Raw genomic sequence first — 27149 nt, 5'->3', positions numbered from 1 at the left:
AAAACTGATTATTTATCAACAAAGGGAATCGATAAAGAATTGGACCAATAAGCAAAACTGATAATGACATTGGTATCAATAAGATCTTAACAGTTCCCAGTGTGGGGAGTGTGGAGATATGTCTGGCATTGTGAGACTACATTTCCCATATTTGCTAGAATTACACTGTGGTTGCGGACATGGACCACAGGTAACAAGACAGGTTGTCTACAACTAAGCTAGCACCTCTGTAAGGCTGTAATGCTGACAAGCTTATGTTTAGCAGATATGATGTTTAAAATGTTAACTGTCTCAGTTGAGCATGTTAGCATGGTAACGTCTAAAAATGAGCACTGAACATGAAGTTATCTGATCAAAATGTCAGTTTTGCAGGTATTTGGTCGTCAGTTACACATTGACATTTTGACCTGATGGTGGCACTAGATGTAAATTCAGGGTACCACCGCAGTTCTTGAATGTCTGTACCAAATTTCACAGCAATTTATCCAATAGTTGTTGACATGTTTCACTAAAAAGCCAAAAAAAATGTAAATCTCACAGCAGCACTACAGGAAAAGTCAAAGGTTCACTACTGTCAGTGAGACTGATCCTCTGTGGACTATGAATTCCTTAACAAAATTTCATGGTAATCAGTGTTGGGCAATACTGGTAATGCATTACAGTAATATTACTTTTTTCAGTAACAAGTAGTGTAACTAATTACGAAGATTTTTTTTATAATAGTTTCACAATAACCCCAAAACCAAACAACTCAGTACAACGTTACCTTTGTTGTCACATCACTAATGACTTGAAATACAACATCACATCAGCAGACTCATGTTAATTGCTGTGCTGTGCAGGCACGTCACAAAGCAGCAAGCTAGTTTGAAAGATGGAAAGGCTCACCTTAGCAGCTAGAAATGTTCCTTTGACTTTGATTTTGTCGGGAGGAAAGATGACAAGAACTCTGTTGCTGCAGGTAGTCGGACTAAAACTCTTTCTACTCCAAAAAAACCCAACCCTCGTGTGAAACACCTCTGCTACTATGACCGACAGCACAACAATGTGAAGCTCCAGGAAATAAAGCCCTCCAAAGGTGAGCCTGTCTCGGCCGTGGAGGTTGGCTGTAGCGCTACGCTGGCTAAACAACCAAAACTGGATTTTACTCGTGGACAGTTGCAGCTACAAAGAAGTAATGAAGCTTGTGGTTGGATATGTTGTGGATGAAATGTTGCACCATGAGTGACTCTACGTCTTTCAGGCAGATCTTTGGGAAAATACCGGACACAGGCAACAGAAAATCCCCAGGTAAAAATATCTGTCTAGCCTTAGCTACACTTACTGGTGGTTACCCTGACATTCACACAGAGGCACACGCCTGAATTTTGGAGAAGAAGAAGATAAGAAGAAGATACGCATTTACCAATTGTATGGGGTTTAAATGGAAAAGTAATATGATGATTAGTGTCACAAATTACTGTTGGCAGGGAGTAATAAGTAAAGTAATATTATTACTTTTGAAAAGAGTAACGAGTAATGAGTAAGGAGCCCAACACTGGTGGTAATCCATCTAATAGTTGTTGAAATATTTTGATCTGGATCAAAGTGGTAAACCCACCCACTGTCCAAAGGACAGACATCGCCATCCTTTGAGCCATGTTACTCGCATTGCTGATAATAAAACTGTTAAATATATTTGAAATGTCTGCAGACAGTAATCAAAGCATGCCGTGTTTCCTTACCTTCCAGGCAGCCACTGGTTTCAGTAACTGTCACTACACCATGAAATCAACTGTCATAACATATGCAAACATCACATCACAGTAAACCTTAATTCACCTTTGTTCTTTGTGAAGTTGATGCAGTTTTACAAACTATAAAGGGTAAACACGTAGAACTCACTGCATTGTGTTTTACAAGCAGTGTTTCCAAAGAAACAAACCCAGCTGTCTGATCTTTTGTGAGTCAGCTGCCAGGTGTTGGAGTGTCCTTGTACAGAATAATGTGTTTCCAAACTGTTGACTCTGGCATCATGATAGGGCTGGCTTCTTTCTGTCTGTAAGGTTCTTTTTATTCCATGTTGACATGAAAGAAAGTGTCTCTTTGGAGAGAAGAAAATCAATATAAAAACTCATCTTAGGCTGAATGCAATACAAAACATGGGAAATTTGAAGTGGTAAAACAAAACCATCATTCATTCCCAGTGAATGCTGCATATTGTAGCTTTGGTCTCGGCACAGATATGCTGCTAACCGCACATCCTCTGAACTCGCTTACATTCCAACACTTGTTGCTCATCTTCGTTAACTGTCACTTAACTCCAAATATCACCTGTAAATAATCCACAGGTTTTTAAGACAAGACAAACACAGGCACTAACTTGAACACATCACGGTGCTGATACATGTGTGCATCCATCTTTTACAACTATTTTTTCAACAGGCTATACGCTAACTAAACTCTGAGCTGTTACTGCTAACTCACAAACATCACAGGAATGATGATTTCAAACAAACAGGAGATTTCCATATATGAAGATGCAGGGTCACACAGAGTCAGACTGTTATGGTGCACTTTATTTACTGCTGCTTTAGAAGTCAAAGTTGTAGACACTGTAGTTATGGTCGGCGTTCTTATTGGAAGTGAAAATACTGACGAGGTTCAATTGCTTAGGTCTAGAAACAGGGCAACGCTGCTAAGAAGAAGTCAGACTTTGGGAGAAAAAGCCCTCAAGGTCAGGTGGACTCACTTTGAATAGAAAGTCAAGGTAGACGGTAGAATTATGACCCAATCTGTCTGTTGTAAACATCCATCAAAGTTTACAAAATGAATGGTTCAACTTTGACCTGCCGTACTTGTGCTGCCTGAACTGTTGGTTTGTTTACAACCTCTCGAACTGTCTCACTGCGTCATAGATAGGTTGTAGCGAATGTGTAGTTTTACCAGATCTTTGCGATTTTTGTGAGTACAAAGGTATTCCTAACGGATAGAGATGATCGCCAAAACTACAGATGTAAGACTGAGATTGTAAAACAGATTCTTTAAGAGCAAACTACAAAACTGTGGGCGAGATGTCTGTGAAGATGCAGCTGGATTTACTGAGAGTGCTCTGATTGATTGGCTACTGGTCGTCATGATTGGTGGTCAGGAGAGAGGGCGAGGTGGACGGGAAGAGGGGAGGGCACGACAAAGGGAGTTAGAGTGTGTGTGTGTGTGTACACACCTGTGTAATGACCAGTTTAAGTGTCTGTTACATGGGGGTGGATACCGACGTGAAACTGTAGTGGGCAAAGTAATATTTCTAACCTGTGTTTTTTCATCAGATATTGATAAGATAAGATGGGATAAGATGGGGTGGCTGTAGCTCAGAGGTAGAATGGGTTGCTGGAAGATTGGTGGTTTGATCCCCAGCTCCTCCAGTCCACATGTCAAAGCGTCTTTGGGCAAGATACTGAATCTCAAATTGCTCCCAATGGCTGTTGGGAGCATGTGAGTGGTTACTGAGTAGCAAGTGGCACCATGCATGATAGCCTCGACCACCAGGGTGTAAATGTGACATGCAGAGTAAAAGCACTTTGAGTGGTCTGAAGAAGAAGGTGCTATACAAGTGCAGTCCATTAAAAATTACAAAATTAGTGGTTTTGGCTCGACTTCATGCAGTGAAATGTTAAATATAATCTGATGACACATAAAAATGTCAACAGTTTTCAATGACAAACTAATAAACTAATAAAATAGTTATTGTTTTCTTTGACTAAGATAAGACTAAACTAACCAGACTTTTAGGCAACTACAACAAACAGGATGAAGCTGACAAATATTTTAAAATATAACATTAAGGACATTTGACAGGTTCCACAAGAAAGCCATATTCCCAACAACCAAGCCAGGGTTGCTATGGTTTAAAGCAGGGGTAGGCAACATGCGGCTCCAGAGCCAGATGCAGCTCTTTAGCCCCTCTCCACTGGCTCTCTGTGGCTTTGACAAAAAATAAATGATTTTTAGCATTTCATCAAATAAAATGTTCATCATACGTCTACAGCCTGGCACCTTCTCCTCTAAATTTATTCCAAACCCCAACAGCTGTGGCTAATCTTGAGCCTCCCTTGCTAGGCTAGCAACAGATCCCAGATCCATAAAAGTAAAAGTCTCTAATGTCAATAGGCTAATTAAGACTGAAAACCCAGTGTTACCATAAGTGTTACCATATGTTTTGCAGCTCCAGGCACATTATTTAAAATTAATTTTGGTCAAAAACTTCTGTAAGAGTCTATTCATTGTCTTTTAGAAAAATCCTGAATAGTGTTTCTTTAAGAGAGGAATATGTTGCACATGTTGCCTGCCAATTAATAAACAGTTGTGAAGTCACACTATGTTCTCGTCTCTAAATGTTCATACTTAATATACAATGTTATGAAGAAGAGTTTAATAAATAAATAGTTATAGATATAATGGGATAAATAGAAGGCTTCAAATAGACCCAGTGATCAGTGCTTGATATCGGCCAATACTGCTTCCAGCGATCAGGACATCCTGAGTGGTGAACCCGTAGGATTTACCAGCAGCAACATTTCTAGAGGACACAAGGTTCTCTATAGCAGTGTTCCCAACTGGTCCAGCCACAGGGTCCACATTTCTCCTTCGTCAGTAGTTCAAGGTCCACACAGTTTAATATATTCAGTGGTCATGTCGTCAAGTAGCTGTCCGTTAGTCACACACTCTACAACAGGAAACGGCACCCCAAAATAAAATCTCTGTGCCGGAAATTCACCGTAGTTAAAAATAGTGTGTTTTTACAAACTTGACATGTTTGCGAGTCCACTCAGAATGGACCCGGGGCCCACTTTTGGACCATGATCCACCAATTAGGAACCACTGCTGTATAGTGTAAACAAGCAGACACTTTTTTTGCAAACTTTGCTAAGTCTGAATTTGCTTGCACTAGTTTGGAGTTGCTTGTTGGCATCAACAGATGATTTTTTATCCAAACACAGACAACACTGCCAGAACTGTTGATGAGATATATTTTCAAAGTGTAAAGGTGTTTCACAGTGCGTGATTAGATAGCTTAATATGTTGCTCCCACTTTTGGCAAGTGCACATGGAGGCACAGAGCACATTGCCTGTGAAAAGAGTTTACACAAGCTCATGATTTCTTTCCATTTGACTTTATTCCTTCAGATGTTGGGAGAGCAGTTCACGCCCCGGCACACATCACAGAGAAAGTGGTGCAGCTGTTCAGGAGGAAAAGTGAGTTTACCTTCTTGGCCTCCATCCAGCAGAAGTCCTCCACGTCAGGAGTCATATTCTCCATCCACGAGTCAGAACACAGGTAATCCATCTGTAATCCTCTTCATTTTGGCCTGCAGCTCCTTTTTTCTGCACAACTTTACTTCCACAGGTTACTGAGCGCTCTCATTTTAAATTAAACCCAGAGATGAATTCTCATCTCACTCATAGCTGTTTGCAGATGGCTGTTGATGAGGTGTAGAAGAAAAGATCAGTGTGAGATTACTCCACTGCCAGTGTAAGTCAGCGTGTGATGGGAGGGCAAGTCTGCGGGTGGAATAATACAGCGTTTCCTGCTGTATGCTCAGGGCAGAAAGATAACCTTCCATGTATTGTGTCTGTAAGATGAGTGTGAACTACTAAGCAATACCAAGCATGCTGATAATGCTGAATTTTATCACAGAATGCTGCATAAACAGACATGCAGCACCTCAGACTGTGGCTTCTACACTGATAACTTGAATATATGGCTTTGTAACTGAGCTGAGATGAACTACCAGAGTACAGAAATAGGAACATATCTTTTTTTCTCTGAGTAATAATTTGAACGTTGGTAATCTCTTCTTGGCTGTTTCGAGGAGTCTTATTGAATTTGCAGCAATGGGCTGTACTTTGCAACAGAATGTGATTGGCTGTAGGACATCAGCGAGTGGCAGCAGCGAGCTCAACCCCCTGTTCCCCTGAGAAACCATACAACTGTGAATTGTTTTTAAAGGGCAGACAACATTGATTTTCCTCAACTCGTCTGAAGGTAAAAGCCTTCAGTTCTGTAAAACACGCAGTCAAAGTGAGCATGCGAGGGAGTGTGTATATGTGTTTGCTGAGCGTCAAGACATAAGCAACATCATACACAATGGGAGAGTGAGGCAGAGGGCCCATCAACTGATTGGAGAGAGCTATGGAGGGAGAGCTTCTCCTTTAAAATGTAGTAAGCAAAGCAACCAGTTACTGTGCACTGAAAAATAGCTGCAGGTCTGACAGACTTCACTCAGACAAAAGCTTAATTAAAGCTATAGTGAGTTTTAGATGATTTCATTTGTATATCTCTTTAAAAAACAACGTCAAGTTTGATGTGTGCAGATTGTACAATGGCTATTTACTACTGAATTGCAGGTTACGACGTACGTCAATATGCAACGTCATCAGGGTGCACCGCATCAGTGTACGTCATCCATCTGCGCCACCACAGGTAGCTTGCTCACCTGGAAGTTGCAGTTCCTCTGCAATTTCCTTCCATGCAGCGTCTTTTTTCTCGCGGCCATGATAGCAGCAGGAGGAAACATCAAATCAACAAGGCTTCTGCTGCCACAGCTCCACCAAGCTTTCCTCTTTCTGGGAGTTCCACAGACTTCTTTTAGTTCGTTTTACCTCCATGGCAAGCGATCATTTGTTTGGGTTTAGCGCCGGTGTCGCGGTGACCATTGTGTCATTTCGTGCTGCATTTTTATTGGTTGATTAGTAGACGTAGGTCGTAGCAGCTGTCACACTGTGAGATAGTCATCCTAAATTTCTGACACCGTCAGAATTTTATCTCAGGTTATCTTTGGTCACAAGACGTTGACAATGGCTGTCCTTCAACCTGTCTCACAGTGCGATGTAAGACCACTGTGAGACAGGTTCNTCAGAATTTTATCTCAGGTTATCTTTGGTCACAAGACGTTGACAACGGCCGTCCTTGAACCTGTCTCAGTGCGACGTAAGACCACTGTTTTAGAGCCACGACCAAAGATATCGCCATGTTTCTCACACGATGCCACGACCAAAGATATCGCCATGTTTCTCACACGATGGCTATCTTTCGTCTGGGACAGCCCAAAATCGCACAGTGTATACCGGCCATTAGTGCATAGATGAATAAGGCAAGTTTAAAATAGAAACAAGCAGGGCTGAAACAATCTCTCAAGTGACATGATAAGTAGAGGTCAGTGTGTGGCTTGGGCGATATCAGCTTTTTTAAATACCTTCCTGAAATTTAAATGGCGTATACAGTGTACGTCGGTGTGAGTGTGCGGCACAAACCCCCCTGACGGTGTGTTCTACCTGGTCTCACTCCACCAAATCCAGCGCTTGGGCAGCGACTTGTGGCGTCAGACTATGACGAACAAAGCGATCCTTTAATGTCGGCATGATACATGATAAACTACGTTATAGTTTAACCCCCAAATTCCACCAGATGCGTGTTGGTTGCGTCTGTGCTCCGGAACGATACGTTTCAATTCTAGTCCATGTGTGTGCTTCCATCGTCTCCGTCACAGCTGGGGCGCTCCGGAGCCCTCCGCAACAGATACGCAGGACTTCTATTTTTGCCGGACGCTGGAGCACAACGCAGCAATTCAGCATAGAAGAGGTCGCGCGGGGCAGGAAGTCGTGCACAGAAACAAGATCAAACATCGGGTTAATTTTCAAAATAAAATACACAGTGTTCATGGCGGATCATATTTCCCTGCACTACACCTTGAAAACATCATAATGGGCCGAGGCAGGCCTGAAGTCAACATGTCAGAGATTTTCAGACGTCATTTCACCCCGTTGACACCATGGACGAGGAGATGTTAATCATGGATGTGCACCGAGATGTCTTCCTACTACTCCTCTGGTTTTGTGGTTCTGTTTATAGAAACTACATCTTGTTATATCGCGCGATTATGCGTGAATTCGTGAGATCTCGTGGGTCCTCGTGACTCCCTCTGTCCGGCAGAGCTGCACCGCTCCGCACAGCAAACGCAGCCGGTGGGTGTTGACGGACGGCGGAGCATGCAGCGGATAGCCAGCGCGGCCGTTCCGCAACAGACACGCATCCAGTGGAATTCTGGTGTAACAGCCAACGCGGTGGGACAAGAAGAAAATTGAAGCAGAAGTGGTGGGTGGGAGCGGTGGTGGATGAGTCCAACCAACATGACTTTCACTGGGGAGCGCGGTGTTTGCAACTCGTAAGATTCTAAAGCCAAACCCTGTTTTTGTTGCCTAAACCCAACCATGTGCGTTCATTGTTGAAGGAAAAAAAAAATCTAAATTTGGGGTGTTGTACTGACAAAGTGTGTTTATTTTGAAAGAGACTGTATGTAAATGGTAAATTAGACAATAAGAAGGATTTCAGGATATCCTGAAATGAACGGCGAGCCACTGTAAAGGCCAAAACACGCCAGTGGCAAATTCTGTGCATCAGAAAATACACCACTATTATTTTCAATAGATATGCTTCTGCGCTCCTGGATGCACCGCCCTAGCAGCACTTCACGCCACTGTCCCATTTCCAGCCTCTCTGCCCCTGGAATTAAATACATTTCCTCCACTAGCTCTTTGCCTGTACATATCCGCTCTCGTAGCAGCTCTTTTTCTCTGCTCCTCTGGCAGCTCGACTCCTCTCCTCACCACTGATGTGTAAACAGAACTCTGTTGCTGTGTCTCGTGTGTGAGAAAGAATGGCTGAGGAGAGACTCGTTGAGGTTGAGGAATATCTCGAGCTAAACGACCCTCAATCCCATCATTATAAAGACAATGGTCAAAAACACATGGCCTGGGAAGTCATAGCTCTGCAAATCAACTTTAATTAGTGGCTGTCCACACAAGATTTTAAGCTAATACAAAGGTGGAGGAAGTGCAGATCTTACAGTAAAAGTAGTCTGTTGATGAGCTGCAGCATGACACGTCCTCTGTGTGCTAGAGGCAGCAAGTGATGATTGACAACATATAATATCTTTATACACAAAATCTGAAATGAGCTGATATCATACCCAAGAGTGCAGAACAGTTCAGGTTAGTTCACCAGCTACAACGTTAAAGTACTGCTTAGATGTTAAATTAGGTGATATCAGCCTATATTGTAATCTGGAATCACAACATATATCATAACCAAGACGTGCTGTTCTGTATAATGAATACTTTTCGGCACATTTTGCAGATGATGTATGCTTTTACCTGAGTGAAGTTTTTGAATGGAGGACTGTTCTGTATTTTTTCTTTTGTGTTGTATTGTGTCGGTATTGTAAACATACTTTAATGTAGGTAGAGATGTGCATGCCTGTGCACTTCCATTCCTTCAGGCAGCGACTGTATGATCCACTCTTGCTGAGCATTAAAGGTGACCCTGAGAGTTGCCTTTTAGTCCGCTTTCTCCCTCCCCACCTCTGTCAGTATCTCTCACTTGCTTTCTCACATTACCTGCAGGCATAATTGCCACCCAGCAGGCTGGCCAAACAACAGTGAGGCTACATGGAGGCAGCTGACTGTACTGTCCTCCTCCTTCAGGCACAATGACATGCTCCATGCAGCATATATAGCTCTGAGGAGTACTCACACTAAGCAAATGTTGCATTACAGGCACTCAGCCACACTCAAACACACCCACTTGTCAGATACTGATTCCTGAAGCCAGTTTATGACATTAAAATGTTCAGAGAGCTGTTGACTATTTAAGGATCTGGAACACGTCATAGGTTTGTACTTATCTCTAATGGTATGTAGGCATACACATTATTTCCCCAAGATTTGAGCACAGTCCTCCAACCTAAAGAACAGAATACATAATTTGTCATTGGCTCTCACCAGTGTGAGTGTTTTTTGCTCCACAGCCTCTATCGGCGAGATGGCAGCATTTGTCAGTACCTTCCAAAACTATTACAAAAATAATTAACATCTGTTTTCTGATCTGCCACTGACACGCGTGAGATTTAGTTTAGGCATTTTGCATTTGTACTCCTAGCTGCAGAAGCTAGATGTCAGGGTTGGGTACTGCTCACATTTGAGCCAAAACTGGTACCCTGCATCTTGAATTCTGTACCGTATCCGTCAGTACTTTTTTTTTAGTACTTTGTGTGTGTGTGTGTGTGTGTGTGTGTGTGCGTGCGCGTGTCTCAGTTAAGACACAACTGACAATTATAAGGAACAAGTGGGCCTAATTAAAAAAACACAATCACAAACAGCAGTGACAGTACTATTTCTAAAATGAAAGAGAAAAGAAAACAGACCAGATAGGCTGAAACTATCAGCACTGTGATGAAAGTTTCAGCTCGCTGGGAAACAGACGGAGCTCCGTGGCCAACTTCCTGGCTTTGGGGCACTTTTCGGTGCTTTCTCCTCCTCTGTGAGCCTGCAGGCTCCGCGGAGCTCCGTTGTCTTTGCCACAAAGCCCCCTGAAGCCTGGAAGCTGGCCATGGAGCTCCGCGGCTGGCATCCTAGCTTTGGGGTGCTTAGCAGTGCAGTCCACCTCCTATCTAAACCCAGAGTTTTCACCCAGGTGTGCACCTAGGTACCAGAATGTAGCACAGATTGATTTAACGTAGGCTAAATCTGTACTCAGTAGTACCAATGCATCGGTTGGTGCCCTTAAAAGTACCCAGGTCAGCCAAGCTTACTAGACTCTTTGCTATTTCACCATTAAACTTTTATTCAAATAATTCAACTGCATATCCATTACTTTTCTTCAACTAACTTTTCAAACTGTTGAGTCATTATTTTTACCTACTTTTTAAGCATTTACATGTTACTTTTGGCAAACGTCTCTGCTCGCCTGCTACTATAGTAAGTACATTTAATACACTCTTGATTGAAACACATTGCGTTCAAGTTACAACTCACTCAAGATGTGTGTGTATGTGTGTGTGTGTATTTGTGTTCTAATTTCATAATTAAAACACAAATGGGGGGGTGGGGGGTTTGAAAAGTTGTTTTCCATGGTCTTTTAAATGAATCTAGTGCTCGAAAATGATTTAGATATTCTTATGCATTTTGACTATTAATCTTATTAATGCGCAGAGCATCAACAGAGAGGCCGAGGGAGGGAAGGAGACACTCTGTCCACATTTTTTTTTTAAAGATTGCTTTTTGCAGGCTTTTGCCTTTTAATGTACAGGACAGAGTGAAATGGGGTGATAGAGAGAGCGGGGAGTGACATGCAGCAAATGGTTGCAAGCTGGAGTTGAGCCTGCGACTGCTGCAGTAAGGCATGGCCTCTGTACATGGGGCGCCGGCACTATCCACTATGCTACTGACGCCCCTACATTATATATGTCTTGTACATGAAACGTCTGTATTGTCGCTGAATTTTTAAACCGATCTGTTGCCTGCATCCAGGCGCTGTCCAGCATTGCCAGGTGTACGATAATTATCGTATTTGTGCGATAATTTGGCCCTCTGTACGATCAGTAATCCCAAAAAAGGCCAAATGTACGATTATTTGACCATTTCATGAGTGTGTGGTTATAATCAGTATGCCAGAGTTTTTTTGTGAGCCCTGAAGGCATCTGTTCCCATGTGACATGTATCCAGCCAATCGCACTTTGCTTAGCGTGAGATACAGGTGACGTTTGTCTCTGAACAATGAGCACGATTGGCTGAATGGTCAGCTGTACCCGCCCCACGAGGCGCTAGGACCCGTCAGGAAGTCGAGCGAGAGTGAGATTCAAAACAGAAGACGAAGAAGAGGAAAAACAGAAGCAAGGAAAATGGAAAAAAAGTAAACTAAAAAAGTAAACACTAGAGTGACTATATTTGCCTATAGCGCATCAGTAGGATTGTTATTTTGGTTGCGCATCAGTAGGATTGTTATTTTGGTTATGACGGATGTACGATAATTTCCCTCAAAATACAATAAATTTGAGTCTCTGGTACAATAATCCTACATTTCCCACCTGGCAACGCTGGCGCTGTCTCAGTGTCACAAATAGACTACAACTACCAAGAAGAACGCGGAGGCGCTTTGATCCACCTCACACACAAACTAGCAGCGCAGAGCTGGATTGCTCATGTGCTGCGGTCATTTCATTCATAGCACAGACTGATCGAGCGTAGCACGTGCAACGTACAGACTGATGTCGCACTGTCGACTAATTAACAGACAGATTAAACAGAGGAGCAGCTCCGTGTCTCTGAGTGTTGATGGAGAACTGACACATGCAGCATTTACAGGTGAAAGACAGGCTGAGTATTTTGACATTTACTTCAAATTTTACCAGACAAAACCTTCAGTCAGTTACTTTATTCACAAGATCTCTCCTTTTCCTTCAGATTTTGTATACTGTTAATAAAAGAGATATTGGGATGCAAATCTTGCCAAGCTGAGCCGCAGCAGGCTGAAGTTATTTTGAGACAAGCTGTTGTGTGTGTCAGACTGCCACACTGCGAGTGTAATTAAATTTGGCGAGATGGACAGAGACTTGACTGGCTCAGTGCAGACCTGTGCTCCATTGTGATTTGTTCTGAACCTCTGAATCCTCTCTGAAGACCCTATTAGAGCCCTCGTCCAGTGTCCATTCTTTCCCATTATAACACAGGCCTCCCATTCAGCCGGCTAACAGACAGCTAGCTCTACCACTCAGCCAAATCCAATCATACATTCCTTCTCTGTCCTTTCTTTACTTCTTCATCTTTCTCTCAGCACAATCAAACCATCCTTTCTCCCCTCCCACCTCCTCTGCCAGCTCTGCTCTCCCAATATGATAATATCCTTCTCTCCTCCCTCTCATCTTCTGCTCTCCTCATCCTCACAGTGAAAATGTCTTTTGAATGCGAGCATTTCTCGGCACCCGCTGCAAAAGCAGAAGAAACTTTTTTTTCTTCTTGTGCCCGGCACTGGGGAATGGGAGAGAAGGTTTATTGCTGCTCCACTAGGCTGAATAGAACAAAAGGAGCGTATTTCTGCATAGCCAGCAGTTTTCTGGGTCCCAGTAACGCTCTCATTGTCAGCAAGTGGCAGTAGCTCTGTGATGAACTAACTCAAAGCCCAGTCTCTCCACTGCTCTTCCCACCTGAGCACTTAAACACGTAAGATGCTCAGCCAGCTCCTCCAGCTGCTCTGTTCATCTGCCTGCCCTTTGTCACTCTACAGGTCTGTCTCTCCCTCCATGCCTCAGTTCGTAAGCACTTACTCGGTCTTCTCTTTCAAGGGAACATGCTGAGCTGAAGTCGACATGAGGTTGGAACACACACAGAGAGACGCACACAGAAATGGAGGAAAGGAACTTGTTAAATTACACTTTGTGGTAAAAGTTTGGGATTGTTGTTGAGTAAACATGGAGGAGCTGGGTGCTGTAAATATTTGCTCCAAAGCTGAATTATTTTTGTAGAGACAATTAATTGAACATGAGTACATTATTTAAAATTGCAGTCAAAAATGTACAATCCCCAAACAAAGTGCTACATACAAGGAAAAATTTGTCTTTGGCAGATAAATCAATGAGTTTAACAGTCAGAACTGACCTGACCTGTGAAATGCTTAGATTTTCCTATCTTACAGTGATGTTCAGTCTAGTTTAGATTGTGTCTCATTTGTAGATAGTTTTGGATTAATTTGGATTAATAAATGCCAATATAGCCCTGATCCAAGACATTGATATGGTAGCACGTATGTCACCATCCTGGTTCAGCTGTCAGATGGAACTCAAACATTTCAGGCATTCGCAAAATTCATCATAAGACAAAAAATATGTACAGCTTGGAGGGAAGGCAAGTTTTTAATTAACTTATATAACAGATTTCAGACAGGTTTAAAGTAGTAGCAACATGACCCACCAACACGTTCTCATCCCAGGTCATCAAATACCGATGCTTTGTCACACCCCTTGGCATGTGATGTTGATGCTGGAGGCACTCTTTGGTGTCTCTATGGGATGCATCCTTCACGTGGCCTGGAATTCATTGTTCTTAATATAGATGCGCGGCAGACACGCTCAAACGCCAGACGGAAGCCGTCACAGAGTGCACATGGTTCCGTCCGCCTGTTTGTCAGGGTGCGGTGGCTGCACTCTGAGTTCAACTTTTGGAGTGCAGCAGCGCGCACCACATGTCATGTGATGAGGAGCAACCAATCACAGCAGACGGGTATCTTTTCCCTCTTCCATAAATATCAGTGTGTGATAAATATGAAGTAGTGAAGCATTTTACTGCAGAGCTGCCAGAGCTTTACATCTGTCCCACGGTGTTGGTTTCTCATGCCAATTGGCACGGCAAAGCGTCTGTGTTTCACAACCTGGGAATGGGAACAGGCTGGACCTACTGCAATGGAGTGCAGGATTTCTTTCTGCTCACTGCTGCCACCCGTGGCTTCAAGATAAATTCTCAATCATCTTTGATTTAACATATAACACTAAGTTATAATAGAAATCCCCACCCTTTCCACAGTCATGTTTTTGTTACCTTACAGCCAGCTGACACTGGTACATTGCTTTTTTGCAACTGATTAATTGCTGCAGATGACCTTCCCTCTAATGAGTTTGCTCTTTCAACATTCTTCCCATATTGAAGTTTATTCATATTACTAGTTGAATCATTAAGTAGCTTTGCAAAGTTTATTGTACATTTCCAAATTTGTACACCATTTTGGCACTTCTGAATCCTGGCAAGTGACGTGTTATCGTAACAGACGGCTCTCCTTTCTGTAGCTTTGGATTGCATCAGTCCTCCCTAGGAGAAATCTTGTTTGTCTGATAAATTAACACACAGCATCTGATTCTAACATACTCTGTATAATAGCCTTGAAAAACAGGTGCGGTGACATATTGCAAAGAAGTTCTCTGGTCATTATTTGCCAAAATTGCAATAGGCAATTTTTTGTGTTTATTATTCTGTTGGCAGATGATCTTAAAATTGTTAAAATGAGAAGAGGGAACTGTTGTGCTGGGCATGAGGAATTCCTGCTTTCTGTCTGTTTAATACGAGCCACGACAGCAGGGCTGGTATTGTGTTAAAGTTGTAATCTGTGTGTGTGTGTGTGTGTGTGTGTGTGTGTGTGTGTGTGTGTGTGTGTGTGTGTGTCATCATGGCAAAATGTGGTCCTGGAGACACCTATTTTAGCAGGACCACAGAAGCACTTTTGATCACTGCCAAGTGTTTATAAGTCTCTTTGTGGACAGATTTTGTCACCATCACCGGGATAACAGCATAACCGTGCAATATGGCAGTCCCAAAACTTTATTGGTGTTAAGTTGAGATCACAATACAGGCCGAGTCCGAAAGCAGGTGTGGTCCCATTTAAGGTGGCTGAAAGTATGGACAGGAAGTAAGGAGGGCCCCCATTTACGTCCCTGGTCCACACTTGTTTTAAATCACGGATCGGCATTGTAGCTGTTGCGATCCCATTGCCAGATGTTGTCTAGTTTTATTCTAAAACTCGATTTGCAGAATTCTCCAAAATTTGTTTTGCTATCCGATGGGATTTGTGCGTGAATTTTAGTGACAGGAAACCTGCCGGCTTCTATCCTGAACTCTTGATCCCCCCCATGGAGGAGGGGCAAGGGATGAGCTGTGGCCTCTCACCTCAGACAGATACCAGTTTCCACTCTGCACTCGCTGGATTACTCCTCAGCTGTATTTGCTCTCAAAGAAAGGATGCAATGCAGCACAAATGTTGACGAACAATGATTCCCTCTGCTGCTCTGAGTCTTTTTCAGAGTTCCTGTGAAATAACGCAGGCTGACCAAACTGCAGAATTTTGCACTTCTTACCCAGAATTAAGTTCTTTGCTCGGCTAGTTATGTTGTACTTAGTTTTTCAATTCTTTATTTTCCTTACTGGTGTCCGCAGAGCATCTTGGCTAAGGTGAAGATAAATGCTTGCCTCTTAATTAGATAGATAACATCACTGGAAACCAGACTTATAGTACCAATTATGCAGACTTGATTATTGGTTTTTCTTCCCACTAAAACAGTAGCAACATTAAACAACCTTATAAAGTTGCTATGGCTAACATGTTAGCAAAACATTTGCCTATTTCCACATCCTGGAGACACAGAGCAACGTCACTAGTCAACTGGAGTTTGTGTCCACTGGATTAACCCTTTGAAACCCGAGCTAATTGGCTTGATTTCTTTTAAAAACATGGGGAGAAAGCAATGAGCAACAAAAGAAGAAATCACCCAAAAAATTAGCAAGAAATGGGTAAAAGTAACATTTAAACAAGAAAATTTGTAAGAAAGAAAAATAAAAGAAAGAAAGTTAAAAACAAACAAACAAGGAAATGACCTGGAAAGACTGCTTAAAAATTAAAACAATTCTGTAAGACAATATTAAAATGTAAAAATGATAATTATTATTATTATAAATATAGTTTTTCCCTAGCTTTTTTCTTTTTTTTAAAAAAAAATATTCGCACCAGTTTGCTCAGGGTTCAAAGGTTAAATGCTTGCGAAAGGCATCTGAAAGCAGCACAAGAAAAGTGGTGTCACTCCAGGTTTCAAAGGGTTAATGTAATATATATATGTATAATAACATGCTTTTAGCTCCAGGCTGACTCCACCAACTCTCAGTGCCTCACTGTCTCTTAAGCTGCAGATGTTCCACTTTTTAAACTAGTTAGTTGCTACATTGTCTTTCTGCTATTATGATGCTGAAAAGCTTTACAGAGCTTTCAGATTATATGTAATCATTTGTTGTTGTTGATATGAAAAAATACTGATTAGTCAAGCTTTAAGAAATTAGCTCCACCTCAATAACTGCTCAGCTGTGTCACATATCAGACGCTCATTCAGTATTAAAAATGTTAGATTTAGCTTGAGAGGCTAACCTGGATCTTTTTGACACTACAATTTGAAATCAGAACATGAAGGCACTGCATCATGGCGTCATACCTGAGATAGTTTTGACCTCAGCATTTGGTTGTTTTCCTAAGTTTGCCTTCATAAACAGCATTAATTTGATAAAGGTAAAAATGTACAGACACGGACACGTTTCAGCGTGACAAAACAATAGTGAATGGCAAATTATAAACACACACAGGTGAGGTTCAAAACGTAGTCAGGATTGAGAATACATAATTAAGTGATAAGAGCCATCTGTGAGTAAATGAACCACAAAATACTAGCCTCTCACAAACACGATGAGTGTCCATAACAATCAAGAAGAACACCAGCAGACGATGATGCAGCCTGAGGCGTAAGAAAACAGGTGCCCAGGACCAGAAACAACAGTGAACTATAAATAAGGAGCTATAGGATCCAGAGTCATAAATAATGGAATAATGAAGGTGCATAAACAACAATTAACAAATGACTCAATAAAATCTGTAGTATCTATGAACACATGATGTATAAGGGAGCCCTGAAAAATATCATAAATAGATCAAAAATATATCTAAACAATCTTTTAGTATGTTTATGACCCTTTTTGGGAAAGATAATACCAAGAACTGAAGCTGCTTGAAAAATAAAAAAATAAAATGAAAAATGCTCTATGAAAAAGAGGGCTCGAAAAAAACCTTTCTCAGAAAAAAGAATTTAAAAAAAAGAGAATTTCTTCAAAAGAAAAAGACGGGGGATAGAGAGCAAATATTTTAAAAAGAAATTTAAGAACTATGCAGCACTGTCAATCAAGAAAGCATGAATAATTAAAATTATTTAGAAAAATACATCTGCAAAATTCTTATTAACAATCTGAGAGGAATCTAAAAAAAACAGGGTTAAATAGCATGTCGGATTATAAACAGAAAACACATCACCGGGCAGAGAAGCTTTACATCTGCTGAGGAAGCCTATAGGAAGGAGCCCTGAAGGACATGAAGCCCACAGGAAAATAAATAACTCACACAGCACGACAAAGACTCTGCCGTCTCACTAGCAGCCAAAAGGCAATCTCACACTCACCCTGCCCTACACTTCCTTCAAACCTCCGCTGTGTTTGTTGTTAGTTTGAATGACAGGAACCCCCTGACGCCCCAGAGACTACCAGACCTCCCTCACCTGTCCAACAGTCTTCAGACCCCAGAGACCTTCAGCAGCCTCACCGCTGCCCTCCTTCTCATCATAAAGGAAAAAGCCCAAAAAAGCTTTCCGGCAGAAAAACATCCAAAACCCCAAAGGCATCTTTCAACACTACTTTTCAGAATGATACAGAAAATTAGGAACTAATATCTCAAACGTGACGAACAAGTCGGACAGCTGTTTGTCTGCAACCTGTCACGAGTTCTTTAGGTATTTTTATTTCACATCTACTCCACTACATTTGTCAGACAGGTGTAGTTTTTTTTCATATTGCAGTTTTCCATGTCTCACATCTTCATAGTGTGGTATTACTTAAAGCCGTAGTTGGCCATTTTTATAAAACTGTTGTATTTCCTGAAACTATCACTGTGTCCTTGCAGCATTTCATGAGACAGATAATCTTTAAAAAAAACAACAAAGCTTGAACAACTTGAATAAAGACAACCAAGCAGAGCCGAGGCGTCTCTAATGCAGCTGTCAGTCATATCAATCACTGCTCATGAACTACAGTCAAACTGTCAAACAAGGCGGTGTTGACCAAATGTGGATTAAGATCCTGTAACTAGGCCTGTCACGATAACAGATTCTGCTGGGTGATTAATTGCGTCAGAAATTATTGCAATAAACGAGTAATATTGTGCTTTTAAGACCATTTTTATTGTTGTTGTAATTTTGCTGTTTTTAGACCATTTTTTAAACTTATATAATGATAATAAAGGCATATTGATGCAAGTACACCCTTTTAAAGAGAAAGAAACATTTATTTAACAAGAATATTTACGAATGCAAAAAAGAAAATTTAAATATCCAAAATAACACGTAAAAATACCAAAATAGATAAATACATATAAACAAATAGACTGTCAGTCTCTCACTCTCAGGTGTGCAGTTAAGTTGGTCGCTCTTTTTGTTGAGATGGTTTTAGAACAAACCCGGCACACCGGCTCGTCCAAATTACTGGGCTCCCCTCTGTCATTTGGTTTAAATCCAAAACACTCCCACACAGGGGCCATGGCGTTTGGTTTAGGAACAAGTTCCCTGTCTTTCTGTTGTTTCTCTTCTCCGCCTCGTCCCCCCCTCACGAAGATCGCACTGTGTGTGTGTGTAGCCCATAGCCCCCCTCCCCCACAGAGACAAAGACACTCGATGACAAGAGCTTTCCCTCTGTTCATTACGCTATTGAACCAACTCACCTGGCTGCCAGATGATGCACGGCAGTGAACGCTCTTTGGTGGAGAGAGACGAGGAAAACAAACACGCATGATTATGGCAATTAATTGCGGCCAGAAAAGTAACCGTCTCCCTTTAAATTCACTGTGAAATCGCGCATTCGCAATACCGCCCCCTCCTCTCCTCTGTTCACTCCACGAGCCAGTCAAGTAGGTGAACTACGAATAATGCGAGGGGCAGGTGATTGCGGAAGATTTCAAAATCAGCATGCGGAATATGGCAGAGGGAGAGCGAGAGAGGTTGGTCTGTGTGTGTGTGTGTGTGTGCGTGTGTCTGTGCGCATGCATCGGGGCCAAACTCCGCTGTACACGATACAGAGAGCAGAGGAGAATTGTAAACGTGCGACCATGTAGAGGCAGAAATGACATGCCGTCGTGTTAACAATAAGTCATTATGTGCGCCGCATAATCATTTGCATAATCGTGATTTCAATTTTGACCCAAATAATTGTGATTATGATTTTTTTCCATAGTCGAGCAACCCTATTTCAACGTGGCGGCCAAATCACAAACTTCGTGATTTTACAGCTAAACAGTACACTAAAATATGTTTCTGAAAATACTTGCGGCGAGAAATAGGCAATGCAGTGACAGAATCTTGATTCATATTTGATCAGCGCTGCCTAATTTGACAGTTTGGGGCGGCAGTAGCTCAGTCCGTAGGGTTGCCAGTTTAAGTCCCCATCCAGACCAAATATGGAGCGTGGACTGGCAGCTGGAGAGGCGCCGACACCTGTCCATGGGCTGCTCCCTCGCTCTGACTTCCCTTCCTTTAATGCATGTATAGGTCCTGTTTGTGAGAGTGTGTGTCTCAGGCCTGTGTGTGTTTGACAACAGAGTGAAAAAATTGAATTTCCACTCGGGGATTAATAAAGTATATCTTGATGATCTTCTTGATCATAGTTCACAAGCAGTGATTGACATGATTGCCAGCTGCGTTAGTCTCCCCAGCTCTGATTGGTGGTTTTCCTTCAGCCATGGTAGATTCAAGCAAATGCCATCAGAAGGAGGAACCTGATATTTTTTCACGGACTATCTACTTCTGTGTGGATGTAGTGACAGTTTAATCTAATATGACAAAGAGTTAGATTTATAAAAGTTACCAGCTGCATCTTTATATAATAGATCTGAATGCTTCTTCCACCCCTGGTATCCTCTGGGAGTTTTCATGAAACAAGCTCACATGGTGAGCGCTGCATCTCGGACCGTGGTGGTTATTGATTCACAATCCCACATTATCCCAAGTAATCGAGTCAGCGAGCTCACTGACCTTACAAAATCAGGAATGTCAGGGTTAAAAAAGGCGTGGAAGGTTATTTCTGAGCTGTATCTTGTATTGAAAGAAGCACCCAAGTGGATGTTTTTAATTTACTCCTCTGCACCCTGTAATTCCACCATGTCTGGCCTGTCCATCAGCTGTTTAAACCTGTGGATCTCATCACCAGGAACACGAGGTGGTCTGCTTCACACCATCCTTTGCTGCTAATAATGTCTCGCTGAACAGACCGCGTTCACGCTCGCTGTGAAAATGAGAATTCATTTGCTGCTGCTCATCAAATCTCATTGATTTATATACCTCAAGCTGGGCTCAGTTATGAAAGTTACTCCTATCTGCCATCACCGTCTGCTCAATCCAGAAACTCCCATTAATGATAGTCTTCATGTGACAACTGAAGCACAATGCCCCACAACCAATCCCGCTCACATTTTCCAGGGCTGTAACCGAAGGCCATGGTGTGTTTTTCCATCATAGTATCTGGTTTACCACCTTCTCCTCCAGTTCCACGGACAAGCTCCAGAGTGTTGAATGACCTCCTATTGAGCAGATAATTGGCTGTCAGCTGCCCTCCATAAAATAGCTGCATGACACCGGGGGTGAAGAAAAAGGACAGAATGATATACAGCCAACCCAGCACTCTTGGGCAGCCATTCATTTCCAAAACTTTTCCCTTACAGATGATGCCAGTGCATTTTGATGAAGACCACTTGTCACCTCTACAGCTTCTTCCCAGAGCTGTCACGGCACTCCTGAGACCCCTCCACAGCCCACAATCTCCCTCTCAGGGGACACAGCCTGCGACCCTGCCACTGTGCCTGTTTATTTATTACTCAGCAGTTTGAATCACCATCTCTCCTGCTCTCAGCACATTTATAATACTGTGAGGAAAATGGCCATTGGAATTAAGTTTTCTTCCTATGTCCCACCTCAGCAAACATTGGTCGGTTGACAAAGTTGTGTCCTTGCCCAAAAATGGTCCTGGTCAGATGCCAAAAATGGCAACATGGTTATGAGGCAGACAGCCAGATGGCTGCGTTGTTTCCACGTCTAATAATGGTCCAGTCAGAACATTGAAAAAGGCAAATGCATTTATCTTTTTTTTTCTTTAAAAATACACCATTTTAATGACAATAAATTTGGTTGTGATCAGATTAAATTAAATAATATTCCTGTCTTATCGTTTCAACCCCGTGTGAGAACCAGAAGTCTTTATCCAAGCTGTAGTTTTATCACATATGAGAGAGGTTTGCCTTAAAAGCTTTCTGCCAGAAATACCTGTGCTTTCACACCTAGAGTTGTCTTGCTTTGGTCTGAATCAGGGACGAGGCGCAGCTCCAACTAGAAAACAATGTTTTGATGCATTGGATGTGCTGAATGTGCATATTAAGGAACACGTTCTCACCACAAACCAACCGCACCAGAGTTCGTTTGTAACCGGACCGAGACCACCTCTTCAAGAAGGTCTTGGTGCGGTTGTTTTGGTGCACACCTGAGTGTGATTGCTGTGTTCACACCTGCCCAAATGAACTGCACTTAGGGGGCAAATGAACTTGAGTTTGATTGAACCGAACCAAACAGGGCAGGTTCGAAAGCACTCTAAGGAGCGACAAAGTCCACATACACAGCAAGTCATAGTGGATGAATGGATCCAGCACAGGACTTTTACCCAGGAGACTGGAATTCGTCCTGTGTAAGTCAAACTTTGCTTATTATTTGTTCATGTTAACATCATATTTGGATGTTGCTAGGACACCCAGGTAATAATCTTGATATTGGCGCAACTTTCATTTTTGAACTATTTTTGAACCATAACGGGACATCTTGACCGAACGTCCAAACAGTCATTCAACTTCTTGGTGATTGCTGAGGCATTATGAACATGATTATACTGTATGTGTCTGTTAAATATGAAGCTTTGGTGGTGCTAGTGGACAGACTGTGTTGCTACTTGACGAGCCAGGTTAGCTGTTTGCCCTTCTTTCCAGTCTTTATGCTAAGCCAGCTGACACCTGGCTACAATGATCGAACAGATGTGAGTGGTTTCAGTCTTCTGATCTAACTCTCTGCCAGGAAGCGAGTGAGAGTATTTCCCAAAATGATTCCCAAAGATGATCACTTTTGCTCTATGGGGTCAGTTCTTTCCAAAAATGCTTTATCATCTGTAGTGATATCTAACCATAGATTTATTTTGTTTTCATTTGTCCAGGTTTTGAGATATTTGTTTAAAGATTTCTGCCCCAACCCAATTACAATAGAGGTGAATTAAATTGTGTTTGTGGCGCTCTCTTTCCAGAAATAGTATTCTTATTACTTTGGATAATCAGACCCCCTGTGAACAGTTTTCAGTGAAACTAAGTCTTACAAAGAAATGTGTAGTATCTATGTGTGTAAACTGTGAACTGCATCACAGCAGCATCCATGGATGGTGATGATCATGGGTTCATAATAACACTGATACACACAGGTTTTACTTCCACCACGGGTCCTGTAGAGATAGAGTAGAGATATGATATGATTATAGAACACCTTGCTACAGACGTTTTAATATCAAAAAGCAAAATTTCTGAAACTATGAAAATTATGATACATAATTCATATTGTGTTTTGTGATTATGATCAGTTTTTTTTTAGTCCTGGTCACAGTCTCTGTGTATGTGTGTGTTTTTGGCACCAAATTGCATAAGGAAATAGTGATGTGTATATATAAAACTGATAAGGGAATGGGACCAGTGTGCTACTGGAAACTGATGACTTCCCATCCTGTCATACTGCTTTCTGTGCTGCCTAAAGGCACATGATAAATTCATGCTGAATTTATATTTTTAGAATCCAGCACATGCAGTTTGCCCTGTGCTCTATATGTAAGATACCCTACAGTATAGTTTACAGTATACAGTATACAGTATACAGTTACCTTTGCACCACCATGTGTCAGTGGGCTGCTTTAAGTTGTCAGTGTGTCTCTTGTGTTGTCATGTGACCTGGAGCTTCTTAGTTAGACTTAGACACACAATGTGGACAGAAATATCAAAATCACCCTATGAAGGGTGTAGTAAATATACTGTATGGGTCACAGCGACACCTAGGTTAGTTTTCTGTTGTGTAGAGAAACTCTTTAAATTCCCTTTATAATATTACATTACATTCATTTGGCGAATGCTCATTCCACCACTGTGGAGCCAGAACATGGCATATGGCAGTTATGTTTGCTACTGTGTGTGGTCATACAGTCAAAGTCTTGCAAAAAAATAAAATAAAACATCACAGAGAATCCCTGGAAATGCATTTTCTTTTCATTGATAATTGTGGTGTGGTTTACTAGAAATGAGAAGGAAATCTAAAGCTGTGCCCCAGTTCGGGGTCTTTGTCCTCTGAAGTCCACATTCTGAGACCGAATGCATCGTAATTGCCCAACAAAGCCTTTTGCTTTTGAAAGGCTTCTCCCAGTGTGCCTCAGAAGTACAGCGTTTCTTGTATAAATTTGGAGGACACAAGCAGAGTGCCCTTTGCAGCTCTCCATATTCCATTATCCATTATCTGCTTGTTGTCGTTTACTGTTTGTTAAAATCAGTTAAAATTCGACCCCTCTTTTTTGCTTCGCGCTCATTCATGCACATCTTCTTTTCAATTTTTTCTTCAGAAAATTGTGGCCTACACAGTCACGCAATTTTGCTCTCACATCACATTTGCTAGCCAAAATTTTCCATCTTCTTTGATATGCAAACATAATTTTTTTTTTTCCCTGGAAGCCGTGGATGCTCGCATTAGGGGTCTGTTAGATTCTCGCAGTTGCCATTAGTGAAAAGCGGCTTTGTAAAATGCTGGTTATAAAAGGATCGGCACTGAAAAGAAAGCCTTTAAAATGGTGATAAGGCTCATTGTTTATATTTTGTACAAAGAAGCACCAAAACAGATATGTCATTTTTAGCGTCTGTCAGGCTACACAATTAGTTACAGATGGACTGCCTGCCAATAGATTATTCCCCTTCATTAAATATGCTGTAATGCAGGGATACAATAGCTACCACTAAATGCTTCATAAAATAAACGCTCACTGTGAAGTGGAGTTAATGCCTTTGATGATTATTTCATGAGTCAAATCAGGATAACGGTGTTTCTGCTCGTTCAGTGATTTCAGGCCTCTCAAAGCCCTGAGGAGGCCTCCATCAGTGGAGGAGGCAAAGCTGGAGAGCTCTTGTTCTCGCTTTACTCCTTGTTCGATGCAAATGATTCTTCTCCAGCTGACAAGTATCAGCGGCTCTGTCTCCTGCAGCAGGGTGGAGACGAGCTGTCAGGTCGGTGCCCGGCGCAGCCACAGAGTGATGTATTCATTTAATTTCAGAGTGATGACACGCTGTACGCAGACAGCCAAACTGGCCGGCCGTACCCGCGCTGACTCTATTGCTCTCTTCCACACATACACGCACGTTGAAGTGAGTGAGCAACCCCTGCTCGATGCGTGCAAATGCAATTTAATGTTGTAGAAAAACACTTCCCTGTGATGCTTGTTAATTTACTGTGTGATAATTGTTTTGGTATTAACACAGCCTGCTGTGTGGGGGGCTGATGGGCCGTCATTAGCTCTGTGGAAAGGTTTGAACTCAGTTATCTGAGCCCTACAAGACGCCCCCTCCTTTCATTTCCTTTGTCTTTTCTCTGTCTTTTCTTGGTTACAACAATTAATTTGCTCATCTTCATTCTGGTTATGCAGGAAACGTGACACTATGACTAATACTTTCATTAACTTAAACGTAATGTAAAAGCCTTTATTATCATGTCAGCAGTCACCTTTTTCACATCCCTCACAATGTTTAATGAGTAACATATATGCATTGATTAAGTCTACTGGTCCCTGCTCTGTGTCATGGCCTCTATAACATTTTTATTACAATATGTTTCTGTATAAATTCACTGACAAATGGGCAGTTATGTTATTTATTAATGTGACCACACATTAGGCATGCTCAATATTTCATTCAATCATTTTCCGTAACTGTGTATCCTGTTAGGGGCCGCGGGGGGCTGGAGCCTATCCCAGCTGACATTGGGCAAGAGGCGGGGTACACCCTGGACAGGTTACCAGACTATCACAGAGCTGCTGTCTTTGAAGAAATATTATCAAATTTTCAAACATGTTCAAACAGCTGTGTCATCGCATAGTGTGCAGATAAACAGTGTTTGTCCCAACCCCATGTCGCAAGCATCTGGACCTCTGCTGGCTGACGGGTGGGAAGCTCTGTTCATCTGCACACAATGCGATTGGTTTCTGTAGAGCAGAGTAGACCTTGAACTTTTCAAACATATCCATACACTCACAACAACATATAACACTACTCAACAGGGTATACTAAGCTTCCTACAAAAATGTGCATACATACAAATACAATTACAGGCTAAAGCAACACACACAAAAAAAAGAGAGGAGTCGGGGTGGCGGACACTCTGGGGTCAGGGGACAGTGATTCAGGGAACTCAAACTTAATGTCCAGGTTAAGGCTTCTAGACTTTAGAAAATGTCTATGCAGAGCCCCTAATGGAGTATCTAAGATTTTAAAGCTCGAGATGTGCCATTTACTGTGAGACGGTGGTTTGGTGGATTTCCAGTGAATTAACACTTAACGTCTTTCCAATAATGACATAAAGGGTAAAGCATCACCCTGTGCACCTCTTAAGTGCAGACACTCCAGGCACTACTCCAGATAATGTGATTCCTGGGTCTGGACGAATGTCTTTCCTACAAGTAGCAGAGAATGTTTCAAAGATGGCCGACCAGTATGGAACAAGACTTGGGCAGCTCCAAAATGAATGGATCAGAGTAGAGATGTACCGATACGACTTTTTCCTTCCCAATACTGATTCCGATCGATGAACCTTAGGTATCTGCCAATACTGAGTACCAATCCGATACCAGCGCGTAAAATAAAAATGGATGGGATATGAATTGTTGTATGTCTCCACTCCTAAAACTCTCTGTAAAATATTAAGAAATGAATACATAATAGTAGAATGAATGCCATAAAACTTTTTTTTATTATTATTATTATCCAGTGTTATCCAAGACATTTTAAAGGATACAGTAGAATGCTTTTTAAACTCCGCTCCGTTTCCATTTCGTTTGCCTGTAGCGTGCGTATGCGTAATGACGTGAGGCATTACGTGGTATCGGATTGGTCATAGGCTGTACTCGCCGATACCCGATACCGCATTTTAGGCAGTATCGGATGCATTTCCGATACTGGTATCGGTATCGGTACAACTCTAGATCAGAGTGGCTTCATCCTGATGACAACCGGGACAGGTCTTATCTCATCCTGGGAACATCTTTGCTTGTCTGCTTCTACGAGCAGGGTAGGCCTTTAGTCAGTGTCCTAATCATTAAAAAGCAAAGTAGCATGTGTTGTCTGACCCTTGTCTGAGCTGGCTGATGCTATGCTATGATGGGCCAGTGTGTGTTTGAGGGGCGGGACTTAGCGAAGAGCTACTGAGACTAGTATTGCTGGGCTTTAATACTGATGGCCCATTGATATGAATAGACAGGAAATAAGCGCCCATCTTACTGGAGGACCTGATGATACTTGTTGCTGCTGTGGATACCGACACATAAGTAGGCTGAACGGAGATGATGTGTTGAATTAAATCCTTACCCTAAGCCTAAAATAAAATCATATGGCTAGTAAACAG

General features: G+C 42.0%; 2 protein-coding genes across 2 annotated transcripts in view; one reads left to right on the top strand and one right to left on the bottom strand.

Annotated features, from left to right (window-relative positions):
- txlng (taxilin gamma) overlaps positions 1–21757 on the bottom strand; it is a 765700-nt gene extending 743943 nt beyond the window's left edge. Inside the window, exon 1 of the mRNA XM_050052818.1 lies at positions 21744–21757. The gene's annotated coding sequence lies outside the window, so the exon portion shown is untranslated. The remainder of the gene's footprint in view (positions 1–21743) is intronic.
- The window catches only part of LOC126395229 (protein kinase C-binding protein NELL1-like), a 457381-nt gene that overhangs the window by 63910 nt on the left and 366322 nt on the right, over positions 1–27149 (top strand). Inside the window, exon 3 of the mRNA XM_050052536.1 lies at positions 5164–5314. Coding sequence (XP_049908493.1) covers positions 5164–5314 — 151 coding nt within the window. The remainder of the gene's footprint in view (positions 1–5163; positions 5315–27149) is intronic.

This window comes from Epinephelus moara, chromosome 1 (genome assembly GCF_006386435.1).
Source record: "Epinephelus moara isolate mb chromosome 1, YSFRI_EMoa_1.0, whole genome shotgun sequence".
NCBI lineage: Eukaryota > Metazoa > Chordata > Actinopteri > Perciformes > Serranidae > Epinephelus > Epinephelus moara.
This window is presented reverse-complemented; position numbering and strand designations above follow the sequence as displayed.